Source organism: Zeugodacus cucurbitae, chromosome 2 (genome assembly GCF_028554725.1).
Source record: "Zeugodacus cucurbitae isolate PBARC_wt_2022May chromosome 2, idZeuCucr1.2, whole genome shotgun sequence".
NCBI lineage: Eukaryota > Metazoa > Arthropoda > Insecta > Diptera > Tephritidae > Zeugodacus > Zeugodacus cucurbitae.
In genome coordinates, this window is record NC_071667.1 from 17,706,608 (window position 1) to 17,734,077 (window position 27,470).

Below are 27,470 nucleotides of genomic sequence, written 5' to 3' on the forward strand. Positions count from 1 at the left end.
TTGACTCTAAGTAAATGACTTAACTAATCGAGCGTTAATAATCGGGGCATTATCTTGTTGAAAAATCTATGGAATAGATCTGCAGAGATCTTTTAACAATGGAAAAACTGACTCTAATGATGTTTTGAAGCGACCACCGTTCACTTTCTCATCAATAAAAATAAAATCAATTGTTCTACGTGATGGCAAAACGTACCATTACCCACTTATGATAGCGACTTAAACACACTTCTTCTTTGCGTAAATCATGAAAATAATATTGAAAGCCATTGAGTCCCTCTAAATTAAAGCGCATTTCATCAGTAAAAACAAATAAGTGCCGATCATTGAGTCGACTGTCAGAATGAACACTCCGAGGCATGTACTCTTCCGCAAATTGAAGCCGTTTTTCTTTCCGTATGACAATCAGAAGTGGATTTTTCATAATTTTTAGACGCTAAAGATGTTTTGCATTTTTGGATTGTACGCGGAACGGTCGAAAAGTTTGTTTTGTTTTTCAATAGGCTCAAAATATCACATATTCCTATTGTTTTCCAAATATTTCTAAAAAACAATTGATTTCTTAATATTACTTTTTTTATTAATGAAAATAATTACTCCTTTTTACACAAGACAATTGAAAACGCATGTAGATTCGTCGATGTTTCTAAAGTTTTCGCACAGTTATGCTTGCACAAGCCAAGCAACTAAGACCAGTTTTTTATCTAACATGGTTTGAACTTTAATAAGAAAAAGGTTTTGCTCAACTAAAATATCCCTGGTAGTAAATATAACGGGTTCTTTAAAGAAAAAAATGGGTGCGTCTAACCTATGACCAGCAGTCTATGTAAACAATTTGGGGAATGAGTTCCATTTCGAACCTTATAGAGAGGTATCCTTAACTTCACTAAGTTCAGAAGATGTTACTCGTTCTACTAGAACAACAGAAAGCATTAAGACTCCCATATATGCTCTGAATATATATGCTTTATTATTGGATACATATTATTCTTAAATATATTTTTAATTGGTGAAAATTAACGTATTTCGTTAAATGAAAGTCCGATTCAAATATATTCATGACAATAGGTTACTCATACGCCCGGTCAAACCACTGCCATAAATAACTGAATTCAAGTTGCTTTTGCTCCGCTAACCCAAAGCAGAGTATATGAAAATTACATTTCCAAAAGCAATAGAAAGCACTTTTAAGGGGTTATGGGGTAGTCAGAGACACGAAAAAATTAGAATTTTCAGTAATTTTTCAAAAATTAACCAAATGGCGGCCTCAGGAATTTTATTTCTAGATTTTCGGGAAAAAATCAACAGTTAATTGGTCTTAAAAAATTTAAATTTTTGAAAAAAAAGTCTTTGGTTCAGGCCTGAGTTTATTATGCATTCTAAAAGCTGTAGAAATTTCATTAAAATCTACCGAGCGGTTTTCGAGTTACAGTTGTCACCAGTTCAAAAAACATAGATTTTGAGAAAAAAGCATTTAAAGTTTCACACTAGTGTGTTGGAGTGCCCGAGCGCTCGTTGTTATTTGTCGAATAACTCTACAAGCAATTATCGGATAAACTTCAAATTTTCAGAGTATAAAAATTGATTTTTTGAAAATCCTGACTACCCCTAACCCCTTAAACCTCCAAAAACTATTTAGATATGCAATGTCCTTCCACTAAGTAATTACTTTTGTCATGGTTTCGGTGGTTGCCTTTTAGCCACTAAAAGCAGCGCCTAATGGGCACCCACATTACACATTGTACTTTTTTCGCTAAAATTTACGATTTGGTTTCAAAGATCACAAATGCTTTAACGCTTAAATGTTTTAGGCTGTCCTTGTTCCCTTTTTTTTAACAATTGTTGGTATTTTTGAATAAAAAGCATGGCTTAATTTGTAATTTAGACAACAGCAATAATTTTCAATTAATTTAACGACAATTACATATGTATGTATATGTATAAGTATATATAGTACGTATAGTTAGAGCTAATGTACTTGTAAAAGTAGGCATTAAAATCATATGAGTTTGTACGTGCTTTAATACATTTGAATTTTTTGGCTACATGCAAATATCAGATAAAACATGCATATTTTTAGTCCCATGTATAGATATACATTTATACATACATTTATACATACATATTACAGTAGCTTCGTTCGTTTTCAATGACTTCATAATGCTCTGTACTTATTTTGTATGCATTTAAGTGTCCAAACATTAGTCCCAGGACTTAACGCACACCACAAAAAGGGATAAACTAAAGAGTCGACGACTTCTTTGTGCAAAAAATGCCAGTACAAAAAACTAAGTGTAATTTTATAAAGAAAATGACGCTTATGTGCTGGTACATGTATATTTTCACACGAATAATGTATGCGTGTATGCATGTAAGTGCTAATATTTGATGATGGTGCTAAAAAAAGTAATTGTGGATTGTCTCTAAAATTCCTACAAGCAGGCACTCATACAGTTTATATAAATATTTGAATATGTGTAAATTTTGTAAATATAAATACATATGTATGTTAGCACATACAAAACACCTCCTACACTGGCAACGTAGCTGAAAGTCTGTAGTCAATTGAGATTCAAGTGTAGTTAGTAAAGGTTTATGAAATATACAGTTTGGAATAAAATGTTTATGTAAATTAGCACTGAGTTTGAAATGAATTTAATTTTCACCACAATTAATTCAGAAAGATTCATCATTCAATATCGTTCGTCATAGATTGCAAGAGCACCTAACATTAGCGGCATGTGTGGTAAGGTGTTGTTCTAATGGAACTCAATTCTTACCTTTTTCCCCATTGGAAAATTTCTGATCGCACTTATATAATGATACAAATTCTCTTTCTTCTCTTCTATTTGTCCATGAAGAAAAAAATCTATACAACTGACGTATGAACTTTCTGGGAGAAAACGAGAATAATTTGTTTCTTCTACATATCTTCTTCTTCTTTACTGGCGTAGAAACCGCTTACGCGGTTATAGCCGAGTCCACAACAGCGCGCCACGCATCTCTCCTTTTGGCAGTTTGGCGTCAATTGTTAATACCAAGTGAAGACAGGTCCTTCTCCACCTGGTCCTTCCATCGGAGTGGAGGTCTCCCTCTTCCTCGGCTTCAACCAGCGGGTACTGCATCGTAAACTTTCAGAGCTGGGGTACTTTGGTCCATTTGAACAACATGACCTAGCCAGCGTAGCCGCTGTCTTCTTATTCGATGGACTATGTCTATGTCGTCGAACAACACATACAGCTCATCATTCCATCTTCTGCGGTATTCGCCGTTGCCAATGTTTAAGGGACCATAAATCTTCTGCAAAACCTTTCTCTCGAAAACTCCTAGTGCCGTCTCATCGGATATTGACACCGTCCACTCTTCTGCACCATAAAGTAGGACGGGAATGATGAGGGACTTTGTTCGTCGAGAGAGGACTTTAATGTTCAATTGCCTACTCAGTCCAAAGTAGCACCTGTTGGCAAGAGTGATTCTGCGCTGGATTTCGAGGCTGACATTGTTGGTGTTGTTGATACTAGTTCCCAAGTATACGAAATTATTCACAACTTCAAAGTTATGACTGTGAACAGTGACGTGGGAGCCAAGACGCGAATGCGCTGACTGTTTGTTTGATGACAGGAGATATTTCGTCTTGTCCTCGTTCACCACCAGACCCATACGCTTCGCTTCCTTATCCAGTCTGGAAAAAGCAGAACTAACGGCGTGGGTGTTGTTTCCAATGATATCGATATCATCGGCGTACATCAGTAGCTGTACACTCTTATAAAAAATTGTACCGTCTCTGTTTAGCTCTGCGGCTCGAACTATTTTTTCCAGCATCAGGTTAAAGAAGTCACACGATAGCGAGTCACCTTGTCTGAAACCTCGTTTGGTATCGAACGGCTCGGAGAGGTCCTTCCCGATCCTGACGGAGCTTTTGGTATTGCTCAACGTCAGCTTACACAGCCGTATTAGTTTTGCGGGGATACCAAATTCAGACATCGCGGCATAAAGGCAGCTCCGTGCTGTCGAAAGCAGCTTTAAAATCGACAAAAAGGTGGTGTGTGTCGATCCTATTTTCACGGGTCTTTTCCAAGATTTGGCGCATGGTGAATATCTGGTCAGTTGTTTATACTCTCGCAATTTATTTATTTAATTTTATTAAGATAACAAACAATTTGACTCACATATTCGCCATATATATGGTATACAGTTCATTGAAAGTTTGAAAACCCTAATATTAGGTATATGGGAGTTAGGGGAAGTTATTTTAAAAATTTTTGGCGCGAAGACATATTCCCTCTGAATTTCTTCAAAATATCTGAGAAGCTTAACTATATTTTCGGTAAAAAATTTGTTAGAAGCACTGTTGTCCTTATGGAAACTTATCGATTTTTAGAAGTGCGACGCCATGTTTAAATGCAGTATTTTTGCAAAGTTCTGTTTCGATATCTTCACTAGTGCTTACCTTATACTATATATTGTAAAGTAAACGATTCAGATCGACTTCAAAGGTCTGGTATATGGGAAGTAGGCGTGGTTGTGAACCGATTTGAACTACTTTCACAACATATCATTAGGAAGCTAGGAAGATATTAAGAACCGAATTTCATTGAAATTGGTCAAGTAGTTTCGAAGATATGGTTTTTGACCCATAAGTGGGCGGAACCACGCCGTTTTAAAATTTTGTATACCATTTTGAGTGCAGCTCTTCTGTACCATCTTTATAATGAAATTTAAGGCTTCTGGTGGTTTTCCTTACTGAATTAAAGCATTTTTAGAAGTTTTCAACATAACCTTTGTATGAGAGGTGGGCGTGGTTATAATCCGATTTCCTCCATTTTTGGACTGTATAAGGTAGTACCTAAAAGAAACGACTCTAGAAAGTTTCCTTGATATAGATTATATCCACATATGCCCCTTTATAGTGCGACCCTTCATACCAAATTTTGTGGGCAGGGCAGTAGTCTGATTTTGCCCATCTTCGAAAGCAACAAAGAAGTGTGCCAAGTAATAAGTGTGCCAAGTTTCATCACGATATCTTAATTTTTACTCAAGTTATAGCTTGCACAGACGGACGGTCGGACGGACAGATAGACAACCGGATTTCAACTTCACTCTTCACTCTGATCACTTTGGTCTGTATATAACCCTATTTCCAACTCGTTTATTTCTGGGTGACACAAACAACCGTTATGTGAACAAAACTATAATACTCTCTTAGCAACTTTGTTGCTAGAGTATAAAAATGTTCATATTCATATTTTAGAGTGATTCGCACGTCCACATTTATAAAGGGTTTCGAAGCTCCCCACTTATCATTATTATTATCATTCGAAAGAACATTCTTTGGCATTAATTATCTTCATCCAATGTTGGATGGTCCATCTATTGAGTCCAATTTTTGATAACTAGTTTGAGTATTTCGACTGGTAACTGGCGAATGACACGCGTGATGTTTTTTGATGACCTAAATCGAATCGGGATTGCCCGCATAGACTTTAGACTTTACATATTCCCACGGAAAAAGTATATCGTTGTGATATCACACGATCTTGTTGGCCAATTATCTGTTCACCGAAGTGTTCTCTCAATGAATTCATTGATTGTGTGGGAAGTGGCGCCGTCTTGTTCAAAACAAATGTCGGCGAGCTTCAATTTCAGGAATCAAATAGTCATTTTTGGGCCGATGATTTCATCGATGATATTTTCCTTAAATAAATTACTCTTTATGGGTTCGAATTCTTTTGTGGGATTCGTATAATTATAATATAACTATTATAGTGATTTTCAAGGCTTCATACTAGCTTCTGGTCTTTAATACAGGTGCATCTTAAAACGAACCCGTTCACATCGCCTTAGGTCAATTCTATATAAATACCCGATTTTTCTCAAACTATCGTTATATAAGCTCGTTAGATATTTACTATTAAATAGGAGCCTCATAACTGATACCTGGACCTATATTAGCAATCATGGACAAGATTCTAACTTTGGTTAAATAAGTCTTGAGTTTCTAAAAACTTAATAAAATACTGAGTACGAACATGACAATATGAATTTTACTAAGCCGACCACTTTATGCACCACTACCAGAGGTAATGCTGGGGAAATTTCATTTAATGATGGTGCACTGTTGAGGGTTATTATAAAATAGCCGTATTTAAATCTTCGTGGAAATCCTACAATCCTTGAAAGAAAAGTTATATTTATTACCGAAAACCTTCTAATTTTGACTATAAAAAAAAATTTTATGTAATTATAAAAATTATAAAAATGAAAAAGTTGTCATATAAACTCACATGCATAAATATATGAACACACATATACTCGTACTATATGCAATATATCCAAATTTAGAACTGCACAGTGAACGAACTTACACAGCGTAGCTTACACCAATCACCACCGTAAAATGTCGAATGCCATAAAACCAGAAGTGAGTGATAATAAAAGAAGCTAAGTGAAAAACCAACTGCCGTCCGAGCATTTAACCGAAACGTTGGTCACTTTGTCTAATGGAGATTTCATACAGTTTGATGATGATGTTTATGCTGATAATGATGGATTATTTGTGAAGCTTTTACAGACGCTCGCTGACGATATGCAGTATAAAGTGATATTTACATTGTAGAGCGCTAAAATACAAACAAATATAGATATGTATATGTATTTATACGTATGCATATAAATGAAGTAAAGTGAACCTTTGAAGTGGTGACGTGTGTGAAAAAAATGGTTTTCCAGTAAATATGTACCAGAAAGGCAAACAACTCGTATTATCATGTCGCTGAAGTTGTTGTTAATGTTGGTGTTGATAGTTATTGTCAGAGAAGAAGAAGCAGCAGCAGCATTTTCCAAGTACGCTAATATGAACTATGAACAGCAACAACAATAACAACTAACACAATACAACAACAATGTGTTTGATTAATCGCTAAACGACGCGGAAGCGCTTTGTTTAGTGATTGTTGTCACGTGACTGCATAACATTTTAAACGGCTAACGGTAAAGCGAACCACCGCCCACAAAGCGTTGCAGCAAAGCTTCAACTTTAAAAGACTTTAATTGTGTTTAAACGATTGCTATGCTTTTGTTGGGTAAAATGTGAACTCGTGAGTGAAGTCGCTTGCGCTTGCATGCCTTGAAGTGCGAGAGGAAATTAAGAATTTTCAATTCACAACAAATGAACTGTTAAACAACGGCGCTTGGCTTGTCATAAATAAAATCGGCTGGTTACACTTTTAAAGTATGGTTTATGGACGCAGCATCGCCATCGGTGGCTGTCTGCTGCTTTTGGTCATTACACTTTCGGCATTAATATTCTATTTAAGTTTAGGTGAGTATTTAACGCCATTAAATGTAATTTACGACTTCGCAATTTATTAGATAAATAATTTAAAAAAATTTGAGGTTTTAAGTTGATAATGAGACACTAAATTGTGATAAAATGCTTGAAAATTGCTATAATCTTTCCTAATTAATTGTAATTAATTCGCGTTGTGACAACTAATTAAGACAACTAAATGAATTAATTAAGCGTTTGCTATAATTTCTCAGGTAACACTTTCGATGAAATGATACAGAGCTTTGTGACTATGATTTACTTAGAAAATGCTGATCTGTTCATTTGTAGTAATGAGACACATTATTCAAGCTTAATGTTGATGATATTTATAGTTTAAGTAATTCTCCTCTTTCACTTTCACTCAACAAAGTCTTAACCAATGATTCCTTTAATACTCTTGCTGGAAGCTCTCAATCAACACCAGCATGAGGCTCTTCGACCACAGTAGTATCTTTCAAGCAGAAGTGGTTGCCATGAAAGTAGAAGTAGATGCAATGTTTCGAAGTGCAGCCTCCTTCAGAGAGATGTGTATTGACTCCAACAGTTGAGCGGCAATACTGACTTGAGATAGATGACAGTACGCTCAAGGTTATGCAAGGAGTGCCTGACCTCATTATCGATAGCTTGTTTCGAGGGTTTTGGGTTGAACGTAAGAGGTCCTTTGAACTCTTAGTTTGATTTATCACTTCACAATCAGAGGAGTGCTGTCTGATTACTGCCCTGTCTGTAATAAGTACAGAAGCGGTGATCCTGCCGTACGTGAGTTGCCAAAGCTATATGGGGGAAAACTTGAAGAAATCATCAGGGACTTTGTCGTCCAATATATAGCATTCGAAATTGAAACACTTCGACAATCATACCTTTGGCGAATTGATATAAGTCTACTCAAGAATCGGAAACCGTAAAGTGATACTTTTGAATTTTCAGCAGTAAGATATTTCAGTAGCGTTCTTCTTGGGCAGAAATATAGGATTTAATTTTTTTCTCTCCTATATTTTGGCATACATTTTATGTGTTTATCAATAATCATAATTACATAAATGTTCAAACAGATGATTTTTTATATCATTGGTATTTTTGGAGCTTTTGCCACACGAATTGAGAAAATTTCTTGCCCGCATGCAAATATATGGAGCACATTTGATGACCCTAATAAAAATCAAAGAAAATAATACAAATAACATATGTAAGTACCTGAGGGTGGCTCTTAAAATTTTGTCTTAAAACATGTATAGGAAGCAAACATAAAAATGAAAAAGTGAAAATACAGGGAAGGAGTTTACAATCTAGAGTGTGAAATGACACCAAAGTTGAGGGTCACAGCTTATATTCCCGCGATCGATTACATGATATCTCTATATTGTAGTAGTATCGACATATGAGTTGAGTTGTTGGAAGACTGCTCTAAAACTTCGCTTCCATAATGTATGGATAACCCTATTGCTTAAGGATCTATTTTCCAACAATCTTTATTGCTGCAATAACGCAATACCACATAAAAATGCTATTCAAAATATTTCAATTGGCAAATGAAAAGAAGAAATTTATTGCCGAATTCACGCAAATTTAATGCCAAACCATCGACAACATCATCGAATGCTGCTGCCTGTTTATTATCAATTCCACACCTTATAATCTGCTGCGGTGAAGTAAAATTGAATTTCATTTGCTTAAAGGTCTCGGAACCTTGTATATGTACGTATCAATACCCATTGACCGTTGACCATTGTCAGTTGTCTACTTAGACTATTTTGCTATTTATAATGCAATTGCCGGGGGTGTGAGTGTCACCTATTGGCCTTTGACACATAGCACACTAACTAAACTGAACTTGTCTATTTATCAAATCGCCTATATTTGCTCTTTTTTGCAGTTTGTGTGAATATTTGCTTCTTATTCTTTTTCTTCGCCATTCTTTTTTTTGTTGATAATTTCTTTTTTTGTTGTTTGCGGCAGCGTATCCTTGCTGCGTTCAGCCATTGTCCGGTGCGAATTATATGCCGTGCGAGCATCTTTCTTTTCCTCCCATGGGCCAGGCGTTCAAATTAACCTATTTATGGCAATAGGCAATGCGCTATTCGCATTCTGGCGCACGTTTGCCGTTAATGCCTTTTTCGATTTGTTCACGACCCGCTGTCACTCATACTCTGCACTATCTTCACCGTTTCTTGGACAGGATATTGTGGCGATACAAAAATATTTTTTGGCGCTCAGGCTTATTGTCTTCTTGACCGTGTTGCGATTATACATATATATACCTATGTTTGTATATAATATATAGACAATCGCAGAAATTGATAATTTGTAATGTACGTACGTGCATATGTTGTTGCTCTTTGCTACTGCCTGTCATAACCACTTAATAAAGTTACAAGTATTAATTGCTTCTTTGCTATTCTTATCTTATTTTTTACGCCTCTTATAAAATGGCGGTAATATACGTACATATGTTTGTATATGTATGTACATATATTACATTAATATTAAACCATTTAGCTTTAGTATTGGCTACAAGTGTTGTGTTTAAGATTAAATTGTTGCGACTGTGAGCAAAGTGGCTTACGAAGACTTGGCCAACATGATATGATACATTGATAAGGAGTAAATTTCTGTCACGTTTACTATGTTCAAGTGGGATCTCATGTGAGCACATTCTTGTTTATAAATTGTATGTGGATTAGGCAACTGTCTTTCGTTTTTGTTGACAGAGATTGCAAAAGATTATATTAAAGGGATGCATTTCTAAAGACCAAATTAACGTAATAATAATTATTATTTGCAAAATATGTAAGCTATTAGATCCCCAGGTCAGTTTTAGCTGGATTACACGGCCAAAATAGATCTTCCCCCTTCAAGATAGTTAATATTGTAAATAACCTATCGACGATCTCCTTTCAAAGCTGGATGTGTCACTAGGCAGACAGCAAATCAGTCCTTGATATCTCTTCAGATATTGGCTATGTTATTGATACCCTGAACCAATCTGTAGAATATTATGTAGCCAAGGTTTCTTTTAAAATTCATGATATCAAACAGGTTCCCAGTAGGGATAAGAATGTGGAAAATGTTTTAAAGAATTTAGCCTCGTATAAACTATATTCATTACAATTGCTAATAGGCGATTGGATATCTTGCTTCTACAATAAGAAGGATTTTGGACCTTAACTTTACATTCTCAACATATGGCGATAAGGCGAATTCCCCAAATATTTAAGTGGTACTGTTACAGAGAAACACTAAATATTGGATGACATATACATACATAGTTTATGATCTTATTATAATACTAGCAGACTGCTCCGACTTCGCACGGGTTTAAAAAAAAACATTTCAATAGTTATAAGATTTTACACACTTATACACATTCTCCCATACATATGTATGTACTTTCCCATTTAAAAAAGTAAAATGATAAAAATTCGAAAATGAAATTATATTTTATTTACAATGAGCTAAAACTTGATAATACCTCTTGTCTTTGGTTTCCGTTGTCGTTCTCTCTTATTATGAAGGCGTTGGAAACACTCAGAGTTCGACGGCTCCGACTTTAATATTTCTAATACTTTTTCTTCAAGCCACTGCACACGTACTCATGCACCTGGAATGTCCGGACCCTTAATTGGGAAGGTGCCTCTGCCCAGCTGGTTGATGTCCTCGTAAGAGTAAAGGCTGACATCACCGCAATCCAAGAAATGCGATGGACGGGACAAGGACGGAAGAAGGTGGGTCCTTGTGACATCTACTACAGCGGCCATATAAAGGAGTGCAAATTCGGTGTGGGATTCGTGGTAGGAGAGAGACTCCGTCGTCGAGTCCTGGCATTCACTCCGGTGGATGAACGTCTAGCCAAAATCCGCAACAAAGCGAGGTTCTTCAACATATCGCTGATTTGCGCCCACGCCCCGACGGAAGAGAAGGACGAAGTGATCAAAGATACCTTCTATGAGCGCCTAGAACGTACCTATGAGCGCTGCCCCCGCCACGATGTTAAAAACGTGCTTGGCGATTTCAACGCTAGGGTGGGTAAAGAAGGTGTCTTTGGCACAACAGTCGGAAAATTCCGCCTCCATGACGAAACATCATCAAACGGTCTGAGGCTGATCGACTTCGCCGGGGCCCGAAATGTGGTCGTCTGTAGTACTAGATTCCAGCATAAGAAAATCCATCAAGCTACTTGGCTGTCCCCGGATCGAATCACCCGCAACCAGATCGATCATGTTGTGACAGATGGACGACATGTCTCCAGTGTTTCTGATGTGCGTACGCTTCGTGGTCCCAACATCGACTCGGACCACTATCTTGTAGCAGCTAAATATGCACCCGCCTCTGTGTAGAAAAGCGCACACGTCAAAAAACACAAGGAAGGTTCGACATCGAGAAGCTGCAATCACAACCCACAGCCGAACGATTTTCTACTCGACTTGCACTCCTGCTCTCTGGGAGCACTCATCAGCATCTCGGTATAAGGGAGCTGTGGGACGGCATATCAAACTCCTTACATACATCTGCAACCGAAACCATTGGTTTTCGGAAAAGCCAAAAAAAAACAGCTGGTATGATGAGGATTGTCGTCTCGCAGTGGAGAGAAAACAGTCTGCCTACCTCGCAATGTTGCGATCGACCGCAACACGAGCGGGGTGGGAAAGATACCGAGAGCTGAAGAGGGAAGCGAGACGCATTTGCAGAAAAAAAGAAAGAGGCCGAAATGCGTGAGTATGAAGAGCTTGACAAGCTGGCCGACAGGGGTAATGCTCGAAAATTTTACGAAAAGATCCGGCGACTAACTGAAGGTTTCAAGACTGGAGCACACTCCTGTAGGACCCCTAGAGGTGATCTAGTTATTGATGACCAGAGTATACTGAGTTTGTGGAGGGAACACTTCTCCAGCCTGCTGAATGGCAGTGAAAGTACAACAACAGGAGATGGCGAACCCGATTCCCCAATCGACGACGATGGAGCAGATGTTCCATTGCCCGATTGTGAAGAAATTCGAATAGCAATTACCCGCTTGAAGAACAATAAGGCTATTCAAATAAGGCGGCGAAGAGCTGATAAGGTGCTTGCATCAGCTTCTTTGTAGAATATGGTCGGAAGAAAGCATGTCTGACGATTGGAATCGAGACACAAAAAGGGAGACCCCACAATTTGCGCCAATTACCGTGGGATAAGCCTCATCAACATCGCGTATAAGGTTCTGGCGAGCGTATTGTGTGAAAGACTAAAGCCCGCCGTCAACAAACTGATTGGACCTTATCAGTGTGGCTTTAGACCTGGAAAATCACCAACAGACCAGATATTCACCATGCGCAAAATTTTGGAGAAGACCCGTGAAAATAGGATCGACACACACCATCTCTTTGTCGACTTTAAAGCTGCTTTCGACAGCACGAAAAGGAGTTGCCTTTATGCCGCGATGTCTGAATTTGGTATCTCCGCAAAACTAAAACGGCTGTGTAAGTTGACGTTGAGCAACACCAAAAACTCCGTCAGGATCGGGAAGGACCTCTCCGAGCCGTTCGATACCAGACGAGATTTCAGACAAGGTGACTCACTATCGTGCGACTTCTTTAACTTGATGATGGGAAAAATTATAAGAGCTGCAGAGCTAAATAGAGAAGGTACAATCTTCTTCAAGAGTGTACAGCTACTGGCGTACGCCGATGATATCGATATCATTGGAAACAACACCCGCGCCGTTAGATCTGCTTTTTCCAGACTGGATAAGGAAGCGAAGCGTATGGGTCTGGTGGTGAACGAGGACAAGACGAAATATCTCCTGTCATCAAACAAACAGTCAGCGCATTCGCGTCTTGGCTCCCACGTCACTGTTGACAGTCATAACTTTGAAGTTGTAGATAATTTCGTCTACCTGGGAACCAGCATTAACAGCAATAACAATGTCAGCCTGGAAACCCAACGCAGAATCACTCATGCCAACAGGTGCTACTATGGACTAAGTAGGCAATTGAAAAGTAAAGTCCTCTCTCGACGAACAAAAACCACACTCTACAAGTCCCTCATCATTCCCGTCCTACTTTACGGTGCAGAAGCGTGGACGATGTCAACATCCGATGAGACGGCACTAGGAGTTTTCGAGAGAAAGGTTTTGCGGAAGATTTATGGTCCCTTAAGAATTGGCAACGGCGAATACCGCAGGCGATGGAACGATGAGCTGTATGTGTTATTCGACGACATAGACATAGTCCAGCGAATAAAAAAACAGCGGCTACGCTGGCTAGGTCATATTGTTCGAATGGATGAAAGTGCTCCAGCTCTGAAAGTATTCGATGCAGTACCCGCTGGTGGAAGCCGAGGAAGAGGGAGACCTCCACTCCGATGGAAGGACCAGGTGGAGAGGGACCTGACTTCGCTTGGTAAAACCAATTGGCGCCAAACTGCCAGAAGGAGGGATACGTGGCGTGCTGTTTTGGACTCGGCTATAACCGCGTAAGCGGTGTCTATGCTATAAGAAGATAGATTATCACTCATCAACCCAATTCGATTTTTTTCGCAAATTATTCACAAAAATAAAGAAAAATTTTGCTATTTGAAAAAAGTTTATGCATTTTCAACAATTTCTAACGCCAATCGGTATTTACGATTATTATTGCTATTATTACTCTGTTATGTGGCAAATAAGTCGTTCATAAAATCAATTCAAAGCAATATGTATGAAAATGTTCGACAATAACAATCACCGAGTAGTTAAAGTTTAGTTAATTTCTTGACTGTGGCGAAAAGAGACATATGATATTTGTGTTAATAAATATACATATGTAGTAGTCAGTTTATATACACATTAGGGTAGTACTTATGAAATCAAAATAATGGTTTAAAAAACTCTTAACCTTTAATTGCTAATTTTAGTAATAAATTTCACATATAAACAGCGGTATTTGTTGGAAAAAGGATGTGAAATAAACATGTTCTTAATACATTTGACATCAGTAGCACCCTAATGCTAATATGGAACTTGCGAATGAAGCATAACTATTTATATAAGTATTTTCATGCATTACTACCACATGGCTGACATTTACTGGTACAACTAAAGCCGTGCAATTTAAGCAAAGTCTTCGAATTGTGTTTAATTCAAATAATTGTCTTATATACATATATACTTACAAGCGTAAGTGTGTGTGTTCGTGCCAAAACAATAAAACCGACTGTGCATATGTTCCATAACAAGCCGATATTGTATACTATACGACTGAACATTTATATCCAATGTGAATATCAAATAATTGTTAATGTCTTCGATATTGTAATCATGCCACAAGATAGGCATCTATGCCTGGGTACAAATTAGAGGAGCGCCACACATGTCTACATGCCATTGTATGTATTGTAGCCACATTGTCGATATTGGCTTGGCTTGAGACAAATAGGCTGGTACATCGATTGTAAATTTTTATGTGTCGACTTAAAGTGCTTTTCCGAAGTGAAATCAAAGAAGACAACTAAGATACGGATGCATTAACATTTATGGGTAGTTAGCAAATTATTCATGTGACTTCATTTACTTTATTTTTTGCAGATAATAGTGGTTTGTATAACGGTTATGGCCAAATTTGTCACAAATTGGTTTAAAGCCATAGACACTGACAAATTAAAAAAAAAATCCGCGCTTTAACCGAGTTCTTGAAGTGAGTGACGATTGTTTAGTGTGTCATAGGTTCAAAAACCATATTTTGCACTAAAATCCATCATCTTCAACCTCAACTTTTTTGAGGTGCTTTCAGGCAACCTAACGTGTATCACCAAATATACAACATAGTTACAATTATGAATCTGTTTATACGTATAACAACTATGTATGTAATACTTTTGAAGTACGAAGGTTCCTACAAAAACCAGGTTCTGTTAATTCAAATTACGAAGACCAGGACCGAAAAAGAGCCGCATAGGAAATAATATAACGGTTAAACGACACGACCGAGGCGGCCAATTGACTGGGCCATTTCGTGAGATAACACGTTCACCAAACTTGATTTTGAATAAATCCATTGTGACAGTCGCTGTGTGGCTTGTGGCGCCGTAATGTTGGAAGTACATATTGTCCAAGTCCATATCATTCAATTCGGACCAAAAATATTCGGTTATCATTGAGCGGTAACGATTCCCATTCGCAGTAACGTGCGGTCGTGATCATCGCGGAAGAAGCCCAATGGACGCCGGTGGGACAGACTCTTTTGGGTTTTCCTCAATTGATGCGCTATAGGCAGCAATATTCTCGACATTATGCGTATTTCTTTGTCTCACTGGCACGGGCACATTTTGTACTATGCTTGTGGATTCAAATTTTTCCACAGGCAAGATGATTATGACGACGACGACGATAAATTGGACGTAGCACTCTTAAAGTTGAGGCAACTGAATCCGAATTTCGGTAGTAAATTTTAATAATTTCGACTTGTTGTTGGGTCGTATATCATTCCATGATGAAATGGTAAATCTTAATGAAGAGAAGTGCCAAAAAAGAGGAAAAAAATAAGGCGTCGATATCACTATCGGTATACTTTTGTAGCGTAGCTATTGAAACCCCCTTTATATACTAAGCGACATGAGCTCAACAGATTGCGGTTCATATAGTTAAACACTTTTTGAAGGAGTTACAATGTTTCATTCTTAATTTAAGATACATTACGATTTCTTCCGTGTCTGGAGTGTCTAGAGTTCCAATCGCTTCATCGCTAGTATGAATATCATTCGAATTGTATTATATAATTATAAAATATTGACTGAGCGGAGTGACATTTTGAAGTTTTTCGATGCGAACTCCAGGAGGCGAATCTAAGATTTTTTAAATCTTCCCCGTTGTTTGGAACGTCGACTGTGGTATTTCTTGAAGCCACCAGTATATTCACCAGTTGACTTTAAAAAATGAACTCATCGATTTTTCTGTTTTCGACATTAATTAATTACTTGCTCACCTTCCCCTCACTGCGCTAGTAAGTTGGACGCATTGAGCAAATAAAAATGCAGACAGCTTGTAAAAGTTCATTTCAATTATTTTAAATTAACGTTCTGCTGCTGGTAGTTAGCGGTTACATTAATTTGCTACATCTAACGCAAGCTGCGGCACTGTGAATCAAACGCTGGTGCGCCCAATAAGTGTCTTTGGTAATGCTATAAACACAAATTGTTTTTATTTTAATTTGCCGGTCAGCGCCGGGTCTGGCAACAATTTGATTCAGACATTTTTTCTGCTAATTTCTTTTATTTTATTGTAACTGTAAATTTTGGTTCTCATTCTCTCTGCCACTTTGCAGGACCCTGTCCGCAGGGCACATTCGCCTGTGATGGCAACACGTTGTGCGTGCCGCAGCGTCAAATTTGTGACAATCGCACAGATTGCGACGACGGCAGTGACGAACACCCGGTCGAGTGTGGCCTACTTTATGGCAGTAAGGCGCTGACCGATAAAATTGTCGGCAATGCAATCGAACGCCGTCGACAACAACAGCGACAAAAGCAACAACAGCAAAGTAAGATATTTAGCAGCGGTCACAATGGCACCGCGACAGAATTGATAAATGTGACGACAGTGGGTGTGACACCGTTGGGGCAAGCAACCATTGACACCGAAAATGGTGGACGGAGTACGCAAGTGAGTGACAACGATACAGTTTGCGGTAAGTATTCGTTTAAGTGCTGCATTTTATATCTCAGCGGACGCATTCCTCAAATGTTTAGTACATAGTCCGTGCGACTTATGACTTATTATACGATATAGACATACATATGTACATTCATATATTACAGAAATAACAACATATCCGAAAGGTGTTTGCACCTGCCGCCAGCGTACTTTATTGTATTGTGGACGCAAGGCGAAATTAATCCGCATACCGCGCTTAAGCGCTGAGGTAACTGTTGAGCTAAATATAGGCATATCTAAAAATTGAAGTGCTCACCACAACCACTTTTGTCCGTCTCCATTGCAGGTGACGCATCTGATGATCGGTCGCAGTAATTTGACGCTGCGTGAAAATAGCTTTACTGGGCTGAAACACTTACAGAAGCTGTAAGTAACGGAAATGCGTAGACACCGTTAGCGGCAAGCAATTGAGGCCTTTGACCTTTCACGCGCTTGACCGTTAATCTCTATGCCGATTTTGTACGATTCATATCAACAGCATTTCTTCCCTAGCCACACATGCCTTACATTTACACATAATTTCTTTTGCTTTTTTCAACGCCCACCTTCCGGCAGCTCACTGAAGCATTGCAACATATCGCATGTGCCGCTAGGCACATTCAATGGCCTACATCAGCTGGAGAAATTGGATGTGCGGCATAACAATATAAGCACATTGGCAGTTGGCATATTTCGTGGCATGAATTCGCTGGTGTGGCTCTTTCTCATTTCGAATCAATTGCGTCAGTTGCCGTTGGCGCAATTTGTGGACATGCCACGCCTCGAATGGTTGATGCTGAGTGATAATTTGCTCACACTGCGTAACGAGAAATTTCCGCACATGCAGCGTCTCTATGAAATGTGAGTATGTACTCGTAGGTGGTAAAGCGTGTTTCACACTTACCGACTTGAAGTCAAGTCAAATATATGTTTTCTGCGATCTTGATGGTGAGTTAGCATGTGAGTCGTAAAAGTCAATGTTTGGGAAAACGTTAGCCAACTATATACTATATAACATGCTTGCCATTAAGTTAAACAGAAGAAAGTAGGCAAAATTATTTAACTCTTACTTGTACGAAAGTAAACATATGATAACCAACCTGACAAAAATTACACTTACCAAGAACAAGTTCGCATTTAGGTAAGATTTGTAGAACTGCTTTTATTTAGCATTTTAAGTCTACATAGCTTACAAATAATCAAACATATGGTAGAGCTGTGGACGTTGAAACATATCGTTAATTAGATCATCAAAAGCTGGAACCAATAAAGTGTTTATTTTACGCCTCGTTAGAAGATGCTGTTGAAAGCATTAAATGATAAGTATTGACGTCGAGAACCAAAAGGCTTTATGACTGACTAAAGTATATTCACCAAGGATGCATGAATGGCTGGAGAGTTTCTGCATATCTAATATATGAAATTATTTATTTCTGTGAAAGTACATTCGATGGCATTCGAATTCTTTTGCATGGCCAGCACGGGCACGCTTGCAGAAATCTAGACGAAACCAAATTTTCGACGGTTTTCAAGCATAAATCGACCGATACTGCTGCAACCGAGGCGGCCAATTGAGTGGGCAATTTCGTGAGATAACACGTTCACCAAACTTGATTTTCAATAAATCGATTGTGACATTCGCTGTGTGGCTTGTGGCGCCGTTCTGTTGGAACCAATATTGTCCAAGTCCATATCATCCAATTCGGACCAAAAATATTCAGTTATCGTTGAGCAGTATCGATTCCCATTCATAGTAATGTGCCGTCGGCGGCCCATAAACCACACCAAACCTTAATTTTTTCGGGATGCAATGGTGACTCATGGAGTATGTGTGGAACGCATATTTTGCTTATTGACGAAGCCATTCAGCCAAAAATGAGCCTCATCGCTGAAGACGATTTTTCGATGAAAATCTGGATAATTTTCAAGTTGTTGATCATCCCAATTCACGAACATATGACGACTCTTGTGGACAAGCGGCTTCAGTTCTTGCGTCAATTTGAACTTCGCAAAATTCGCCACAATGACGTGGCAGAGATGTCCAACGCTAGAGAACGACGTGTGGGAGACTGATTTGAATCTTGACGCGTTAGCAGCAATATTCTCGGCAGTACGTTTACTTCTTTGTCTCACTGGCAGAGGAACATTTTGTACTGTGCCTGTGGATTCCATTTATTCCACTTGGCGGTCAATTGTTGATCTGACGCTCTTAAAGTCCGTGACTCCGAATATCGGTAGTAAATTTTAAAAACTTCGACTCGTTGTTAGATCGTATATCTTTCCATGATGAAATGGCAAATCTTACTGAAGAGAAATGTCAAAAGAGCATGAAAAACTATGACGTCGTTTGCCATCCCTATCGGTTTACTTTTGTAACGTCCCTTCTGAAAACTCTTTAGTATAAAGTCTGTGGTTGGTATTGTGAATTATAATTATCTTGACTTGAAGTTTCAAATAGCAGTTGTTTTCTAAAGAGAATTGCAACTGAAGTCAACCAAATATAAATATAGGTAAAAAAATCGGTAGTCTGCCTCAAAAACCAAGTATATATAATTACATTTATTTTTATTTTAATAAAAGCAAAACAACATAAATCCAACTGTATAAAATATTCTCATTTTCCAAAATTCAACTCCATTGGGTAACTGGGTTGTCATTTCGCATTTGATTGTCTCACGTATGGCTTTCAAAAGCGCCTGCAGAATCATTTCGGCCGCTGATATTATGTTTCTTTTCAATTGATTGCGCTACTTTCGTACAACTTAAGATTCTACGTTGTTCGTAATTTGTTTAGCATTGCCTATTACTTTGCTTAAAACGAAAATATTTTATACAAATTTAATTAAATCTTTATCACTTGTTTACTTTACAGCTATTTGGATTCAAATGCCATTGAGTACATTTCAGAGGACATGTTTGCAAATCTTGCCACTTTAAATCTGTTGTAAGTAGATTTCGGGAATATTGAATAAATATATTTTTTTAATGTACAGAGCAATACTCACATTTATTTTTAGCACTTAGAAAATTCAAAATTTAAATATTTATCGCACAAACTTTTCTTTTTTACGCCCAGCAAATGCTTCAATATAAACAACAAACAAGATGCTAGCGAAGAGTTTTAATTTTAAATCATTTAAAATTGCCAAAATTGATGTTTTAATTTTCCAGCGAGCTTTTGCGTGGAATTGTTTGAAAGTAAACAATGTGATTTTGTTACCTCAAGCGAAAGCTAAAAAGTGGCATAACTTAAATACTCAGCCATTATATTGTGGCATGCCTTTCCTTGCCTGCTGCTCCGACATATATCTCTTCACACGCAGTCGTACGTTCTCCCTAACACAGACGCACACATACATTCTATCGTAGGAGACAAGCGACATTTCGTCTATGTATAAATATTCAGTTAATAAATTGTCTACATTGTTTTTATTTAATACCAATCATTTTTCATTGTCAACAGACGAAGTGAGAGGGCGATTGCACGGCATTTAGTGTCAATATCGAGTACATTATGCTAAATCAGTGCAGTCAGCCTAGACAGTTTGGCATAAAATCACGTCACACGACGAACACAATATATTATATAAAAACAAAAACAAGAAAAAATGAAAAATAAAATAACAAAAAATATACTAACAACAACAACAAATTATTATTGTTGTTGTGATAAATTTACATGCGTTGCATACTTGTACACCTCAGCTTTCTATTGATTTGTTGCTGTCATTCAATTTTTTATTACAACAACATTGCAATAGCCAAAAACGCGTAAGTCATTGTATATATTGGACACTGGTTGAACAAATAAACACATACACAATCACCCTTTATCAACTGGTGTGAGCAGCAAATGCTTTTCCCATTGCTTCTATTACAAATATTTATTTATGTATTTAATATTGTAAAGGTGATTAATTTGTTTTGATATGAACACTATTTCTTTTGTGTCATTTCATGTCGCGCAACGGATTTTTATGGCTATTTTGAAGAAATCTCAATGACAATCGTATTACCCACATTCATCCGAGAGCTTTTTGGAGTTTGCATGACATCAGAGATATGTAAGTATATTGCGTTTTTAGTTAGGAAAGTCTCAATTTTATAATAATTATAGTAAGAGTAATTAAATCTATTGGCTTCGCTATTATATTTATGACTGTTTTGGTACTACAGTGCGTATGAGTGATTTAACATTTGTCCAAATGTTGGTAGTAGATTTTAATTACAATCAATGCACAGTGGTTCCGCCATAGGCCAATAATGGCCTTTGAATTAACTATTTTTAAGTTCAAACTCATTATAATTGGGTTAAAAAAGGTTGGAAAGAAGGATAAACCGTCGTTATTTCAATCTGTATCGCTTTCTTAAATTTTTTACATAGCCTTACTGAAAGTTTCGACTCTCCAACTATGACCATGAGAAGTAATTTTGCGCATCATTGACATATAATGCCAATTACTGTTCTATGGGAGCTATAGGTTCTAGTAGTCCAATGCGGCCAATTTTTTTAATGTATATTTAAAATATTTTTCTAGATTTTTGGTGAAAATTTCATAGCGATATCTCAAAGGGAAGTATTTATGACCGCGCCTCCATACAAGCCTAACCACTGTGCAATCGTTAACTGCTGTTAAAATTAATACTATTTTATTGACATTAAGAATGCCTCCTAAACAAACTAATGCCGAGCCTGAAGTTAGGGGTCAATAAGAGGTTGCTTCGGGCATTTGGTTTAGAGTAGTGATGAGCGATATTGCTATTTTTGAATCACTGTGATTTTATATTGCTATAGCGATCGCAACAAAAAAAACGAATTTATTAGAATTTTTACTCCACATTTTTTTTTTTTAATTTTTTAAATTTTTATATATATTAATTTTAAAAATATCCAAATTTATCTGCTTTTGTAAACACAATTAACTAAATAATAAATTTTTAGTAGATTTAACTGCTTTTGTAATCACCGTACTCAAAATTATCGAAATTGCAACTAAAATTGCTACTTTGATCACTAAACTGTTATTGCTACAGTGTTCGAATTAGAATTACTGAACTCCAATAGGTACTGTGATCAAATATATAGCTACTGTGATAGAACTCAAATTATTGAACTGCCATTGCAATTGTAATTCATTGCTATTTACAAAATTTTATCGAAGTTGCTATATACTATTTTTCAATCACTGTGAAAAAATCGCTCATCACTAGTTTAGACACCTCAAAGGAAGACCTCTCCGAGCAATGAATTAAACTCGTTTACACATTCATTATATTTCACACCCGAGCTCATTCTCTACAGATTTTTCTTGTAGCTAAACTTATTCTTATTTTCTTACTGTTCTTTCAATGACTTTAAAGCATCAATACATTAGTGTAATCACTACAAAGATAGTTAAAATCTTAGTTTCATTTGACAGCTTGCATCTTCGCACGATTCGCACATACTTAAGTCTCTCTGTTTTCATACTCATTTCAACGCTTACTTCAATAGACGATAAATTAAATGCACCCTCTGCTGGGTGAAGTGCAACTAGAGAAAGTGAAAGTAGAAACTTGTCTCCTACTTGTCTCTCAGTTTGTTGTTTTGAATTGTGTGCCAAGTAAATGTTTGCATAAGTGTTGCAGCAGAGGATGATGCCACGCAGCAGGCACCGAAAACATTAAATGCAATAAAGGGAAATACTCGTTGTAGTTAATGTATTCGTGAGTGGCAAGAAATTTGTTGCATTGGCTAGTCTTACAAGTAAAGACAATATTGTATTATGGACTCAGACTGGCTGAAACTAAGAGTTAGTTAGAAAGGGTATTGATTGATATTTAGCAGCTCATACTAGGAGTTTAATAAGTCAGAGCTGGAATTTACCTATAACAAATAATTACTATACCAATTACGGTCCTACCCATCGTGACATGAAAAAGTATACGCCAGTAATCCACGAAGTTTTGACGAAGCCGAGGACATTTGAGCCATGATCACAGCCATATCGTCCGAAATACTCGAAAAAGAAACAAAAATCACAGCAAAGGCTAGGTTGGCTTCTTCATCTTGACTGGCGTAGGCAACGCTTACGCGGTTATAGCCGAGTCCACAACAGCGCGCCACTCTTTCCACGTTTTGGCTGTTTGGGGCCAATTGGTAATACCAAGTGAAGACAGGTCCTTCTCCACCTGGTCCTTTCAACGGAGTGGAGGTCTCCCTCTTCAGCGGCTTCCTCCATCGGGAACTGCATCGAACTCATTTTCGTCCATTCGAACAACATGACCTAACAAGCGTAGCTGCTGTCTTTTTATTCGCTGAGCAATGTCTCTGTTGTCGTATAACTCATTTAGTCCATCGTTCCATCGACTGAGGTAGGACATTTCAATTGCCTAGGCTGGCATTGTTGGTGTTGTTAACGCTGGTTCCCAAGTAGACGAAAGTATCTACGACTTCAAAGTTATAACTGTCAACAGTGACGTGGCAGCCAAGACGCGACTGTTTGTTTAAAGACAGGAGATATTTCGTCTTGTCCTCGTTCACCACCTGACCCATACCCTTCGCTTCCGTATCCAGTCAGGAAAATGCGGAACAAACGGCGCGGTTGTTGCTTCCGATGATATCAATATCATCGGCGTACGCCAGCATATTAGATTAGGTTAACAACAAAGACAACGGTTATTATGAACAAAGAAGTTGGCGCATCCTATTACGATCTTAAGAAATACACTGGAATTGCAGACAAACTTAGATTATCCTTAGTAACTTTAACTAAAGCTGATGTTATTAAAATTTTGCTTACAATTAACATTCTTAATACTTTTTCATTATTTTAATTTTGAGTTCAACTCTAAGTGCATTGAAACTCTAAAGTCCAAGGTTAGTGTTGGTGCTTCCTATTTGTCTCGCTTTGTAAAGTCATGTACAAACGTTGACAAAATATAACATTCCGGTGATAGCTTCTACATTATAATACATGTATTCTAAATTAAATATTGACCGTTTACTTGCATTCGAATACGAGGTCAGTTTGAAAAAACAGTAAAATTTTTAAATTCTCACTCGCTGAATTTAAATTCAAACAGGCGATTATAGATAATCACCGTTTTAGTTATTATTCTACATAAATAATTTCTAATTTTTATACTCTCACAACAAAAGTTGCTAAGAGAGTATTTTTTGTTCACATAACGGTTGTTTGTAAGTCATAAACCTAAACGAGTTAGATATAGGGTTATATATATCAAAATGATCAGGATGACGAGACGAGTTGAAACGGATGTCTGTCTGTCCGTCCGTCCGTCTGCCGTGCAACGGATAACTTGAGTAAAAATTGAGATATCTTAACGAAACTTGGAACACGTATTCCTTGGCACCCTGAGGAGGTTGCTTTCGAAAATGGGCAAAATCGGACCATTGCCACGCCCACAAAATGGCGAAAACCGAAAACCCATAAAGTGTATTCCTTGGCACCCTGAGCCATTGCCACGCCCACAAAATGGCGAAAACCGAAAACCCATAAAGTGTCAGAACTAAGCCATAAATAAAGTTATGAAAATTAAATTTGGAACATAGGATGGTATTAGGGAGGGGACATTCGGATGTAATTTTTTTGGAAAAGTGGGCGTGACCCCGCCCTCAAATAGATTTTTTGTATATAACTCGCAAACCAATAAAGCTATATAAACCAAACTTTCTGCGGTCGCTTTTTCTAGCCGTTTCCTTATACAGTCCAAAAAAAAAAAAGAAATCGGATAATAACCACGCCCACCTCCCATATAAAGGTTAGGTTGAAACTGACTAAAAGTGTGTTAACTCACTAACGAGAAAAGTCAGAAACACTAAATTTTACAGAAGAAATAGCAGAAGGAAGCTGCACTCAGATTTTTTTACAAAATGAAAAATAGGCGTTGCATCGCCCACTTATGGGTCAAAAACCGACAGATTTCAATGAAATTTGGTACATAATACCTTCTTGACACCCTGATGACACATGTGAAAAATGGATGAAATCGGTTCATAACCACGACAACTTCCCATATAACTCAATTGTGAATTCCATCTGATTCCTTCACTTTATAATGTAAACATAAGGAACCAATGAAGATAGCGGAATAAAACTTTACACAATTAGTGCATATCATCTCTGGCTTCACTTGAGAAAAAATTGTCGAAAACGGACAATAACTTTTCAAGGCCCCTGTTATCGAACATGTTGAACTCCGCGCCTAAGTGTAAATTTTAACCAAAAATATGGATAAATCTCTCTGATTAATTTAATGTAATTCAGAGGAAATTGCTTTATTCTAATAGTGTGTTTCTGTTCCAAAAATTATTAAAATCGGATAATAACATCTCCTAGCTATAGGTTTTTCAAAAATATCATCCCCTAGCTCCCATATACCTAATTATAGGTTTTTCAAAAATATGGCTTTAATCTGCATATATGTATTGGTTAATATGTGAGATATCTTAACGAAATTAAGTGAGTGTATAGTCTTGGATATAGTGTACCTTGCTGGTGAAAATGAATGAAATCGGTTCAGGAATTACCTCAGCCCTCATACACTATATAGGACGATTTTCGTTATTCTTTAGGCCGAATTTATAGGTAAATTTGTGTGCTATGTAAATAAAATTTCTTCAATAAATTGCGAGAGTATAAAATGTTCGGTTGCACCCGAATTTAGCCTTTCCTTACTTGTTTTTTCAGAAAACTTCCATGTTACAAATCCATAACCGTGGAACAAAGCACGTATTACGTTCAAGCTTATACGCTTTTTTGCACATTTAGGTACGCATGTTGAATATACAAGGGCATATCAAAAAGAAAAACTGCTAAAACACAATGCAGCGAACCTTACGAATGCATAGCACCTTACGGGCATTCATGCATTGATGGTCAGCTGATCCAAAAACAATATGGTAGGGGCACGAAACGGAAATCAATGCGAGTAGAGTAGAATGCACTATTGTCTCGCTGAGTTTTTACTGTGTGTCTTAAACGGCAGCAGACAAGAGAAATAGCAAACACGTTAACCAAGGCGTATGCAGCAAATAAACCGCCACAAATTGTATGTGCGAGCATGTGAGTGTGTTGTGTGCTTATAAATTCTGTAACTCCTTGAAATCGTAAAGCAATGCTCAATGTTGATTTACAGTATTTTTATGCTACTTCAACTGCTATTAAATAAGAATAATAGTCCAGCTTTATGTACTATGTGTGTTTAGAGATTTGTGGGCGGCTTTAATAATGTATGGCCAATGTTTTGTATTAAATGCATCAAAATCGTGTGAAGTGAATTGCTGAGCTTTAAAGAAATATATTGCGCCAGTTAACTGTCCGCATAAAACGAAATATAAATTATATGGGCCTACTCGTACTAACCTATACACTTCATCATGAGTAACGGTAGACTGCCACAAGTAATGAAAATGTGGCAAACACTTTAATGTACATGAAATATGTGAGTCGCTTAAGTGATGCCATTGCGTATGAGTAACATATATATATTAACGTCATTGTCCACTAGTTAATTAGATGGCGAATATTCTGAAATGACCTCTCTGAATATAGAAATAATTTTCAAAAAACTTGTTCTTAATATATTTCTTCATTGATTACAAAAAAAAACTATTAAATAAAATAAAATTCTTACACATTTTAAAGTGTTTCGCAATAAAATTAATGTCTTAAAATTAATGTCTTAAAATTTGGAGAATACTAAAAAATTTAATAAAAACCTAACAACCACAAATAATCTAGAAATTTTGTACCTACACCAACCAAAAAACTATCATAAATTGCTTTCAAATAATTTAGGAAGCCTTCACACTGCTTCTTGTGCTCTCGCCTTCATATCAGTAGGCCAATTTATCGCACATATTCAATAAACAACTAGAACAATTTCAAATCCATTTGCATAATGTTATAATAAACTGTGATTCATGAATGATAATGGACTTAGAAAGCAGTTAAGAAGCGGCGTCACACAAGAGTACGCATATTAAGTTTTATTACGTATACGACCCGGCTTACTGGGTATGCATGAGTACGTATTTGAAATCAAAAAATCAGTTTGTTTGTATAAAATGTGTGAAGAGTGTATAATATAAACATATAAAAATTATAAATTGCTCTTCCTTTTAATTGAATGTAATTATAAGGAATGTTGAACCAATAAAATTTAATGAAATGCGTTGAACCGTAATCTACTTATATAATTTCTACACCCTTTTATTAAGATATTTCACGCGATAACCGATATATCCATTAAACAAATACCAAAATTAGACCTGAACTCACGGAACCCTGACAATATAAATAACCTAATGTGATCCCTTAAGATGTAAACAAACATTGCATCACGTGCCCTTATTTGTAAATAAACCCACATGATATCTCTAAATAAACCTAACCTCCACTTGAACACTTAAAAGGTCCTTCTAAATATTAACAAACCTGACCTCAACTGCTTTTTCTAAACGTATACAAACTTGCCGCTTTTTATATCAAGCAC

General features: G+C 37.1%; 1 protein-coding gene across 1 annotated transcript in view; it reads left to right on the plus strand.

The window, feature by feature from the left end:
- Window positions 1–6,348: 6,348 nt before the first annotated feature.
- LOC105218552 (relaxin receptor 2) overlaps window positions 6,349–27,470 on the plus strand; it is a 40,406-nt gene continuing 19,284 nt past the window's right edge. Inside the window, exons 1-7 of the mRNA XM_054230544.1 lie at window positions 6,349–7,321; window positions 16,603–16,965; window positions 17,096–17,199; window positions 17,278–17,357; window positions 17,547–17,831; window positions 19,843–19,914; window positions 20,963–21,034. Coding sequence (XP_054086519.1) covers window positions 7,234–7,321; window positions 16,603–16,965; window positions 17,096–17,199; window positions 17,278–17,357; window positions 17,547–17,831; window positions 19,843–19,914; window positions 20,963–21,034 — 1,064 coding nt within the window. The 5' untranslated portion in view covers window positions 6,349–7,233. The remainder of the gene's footprint in view (window positions 7,322–16,602; window positions 16,966–17,095; window positions 17,200–17,277; window positions 17,358–17,546; window positions 17,832–19,842; window positions 19,915–20,962; window positions 21,035–27,470) is intronic.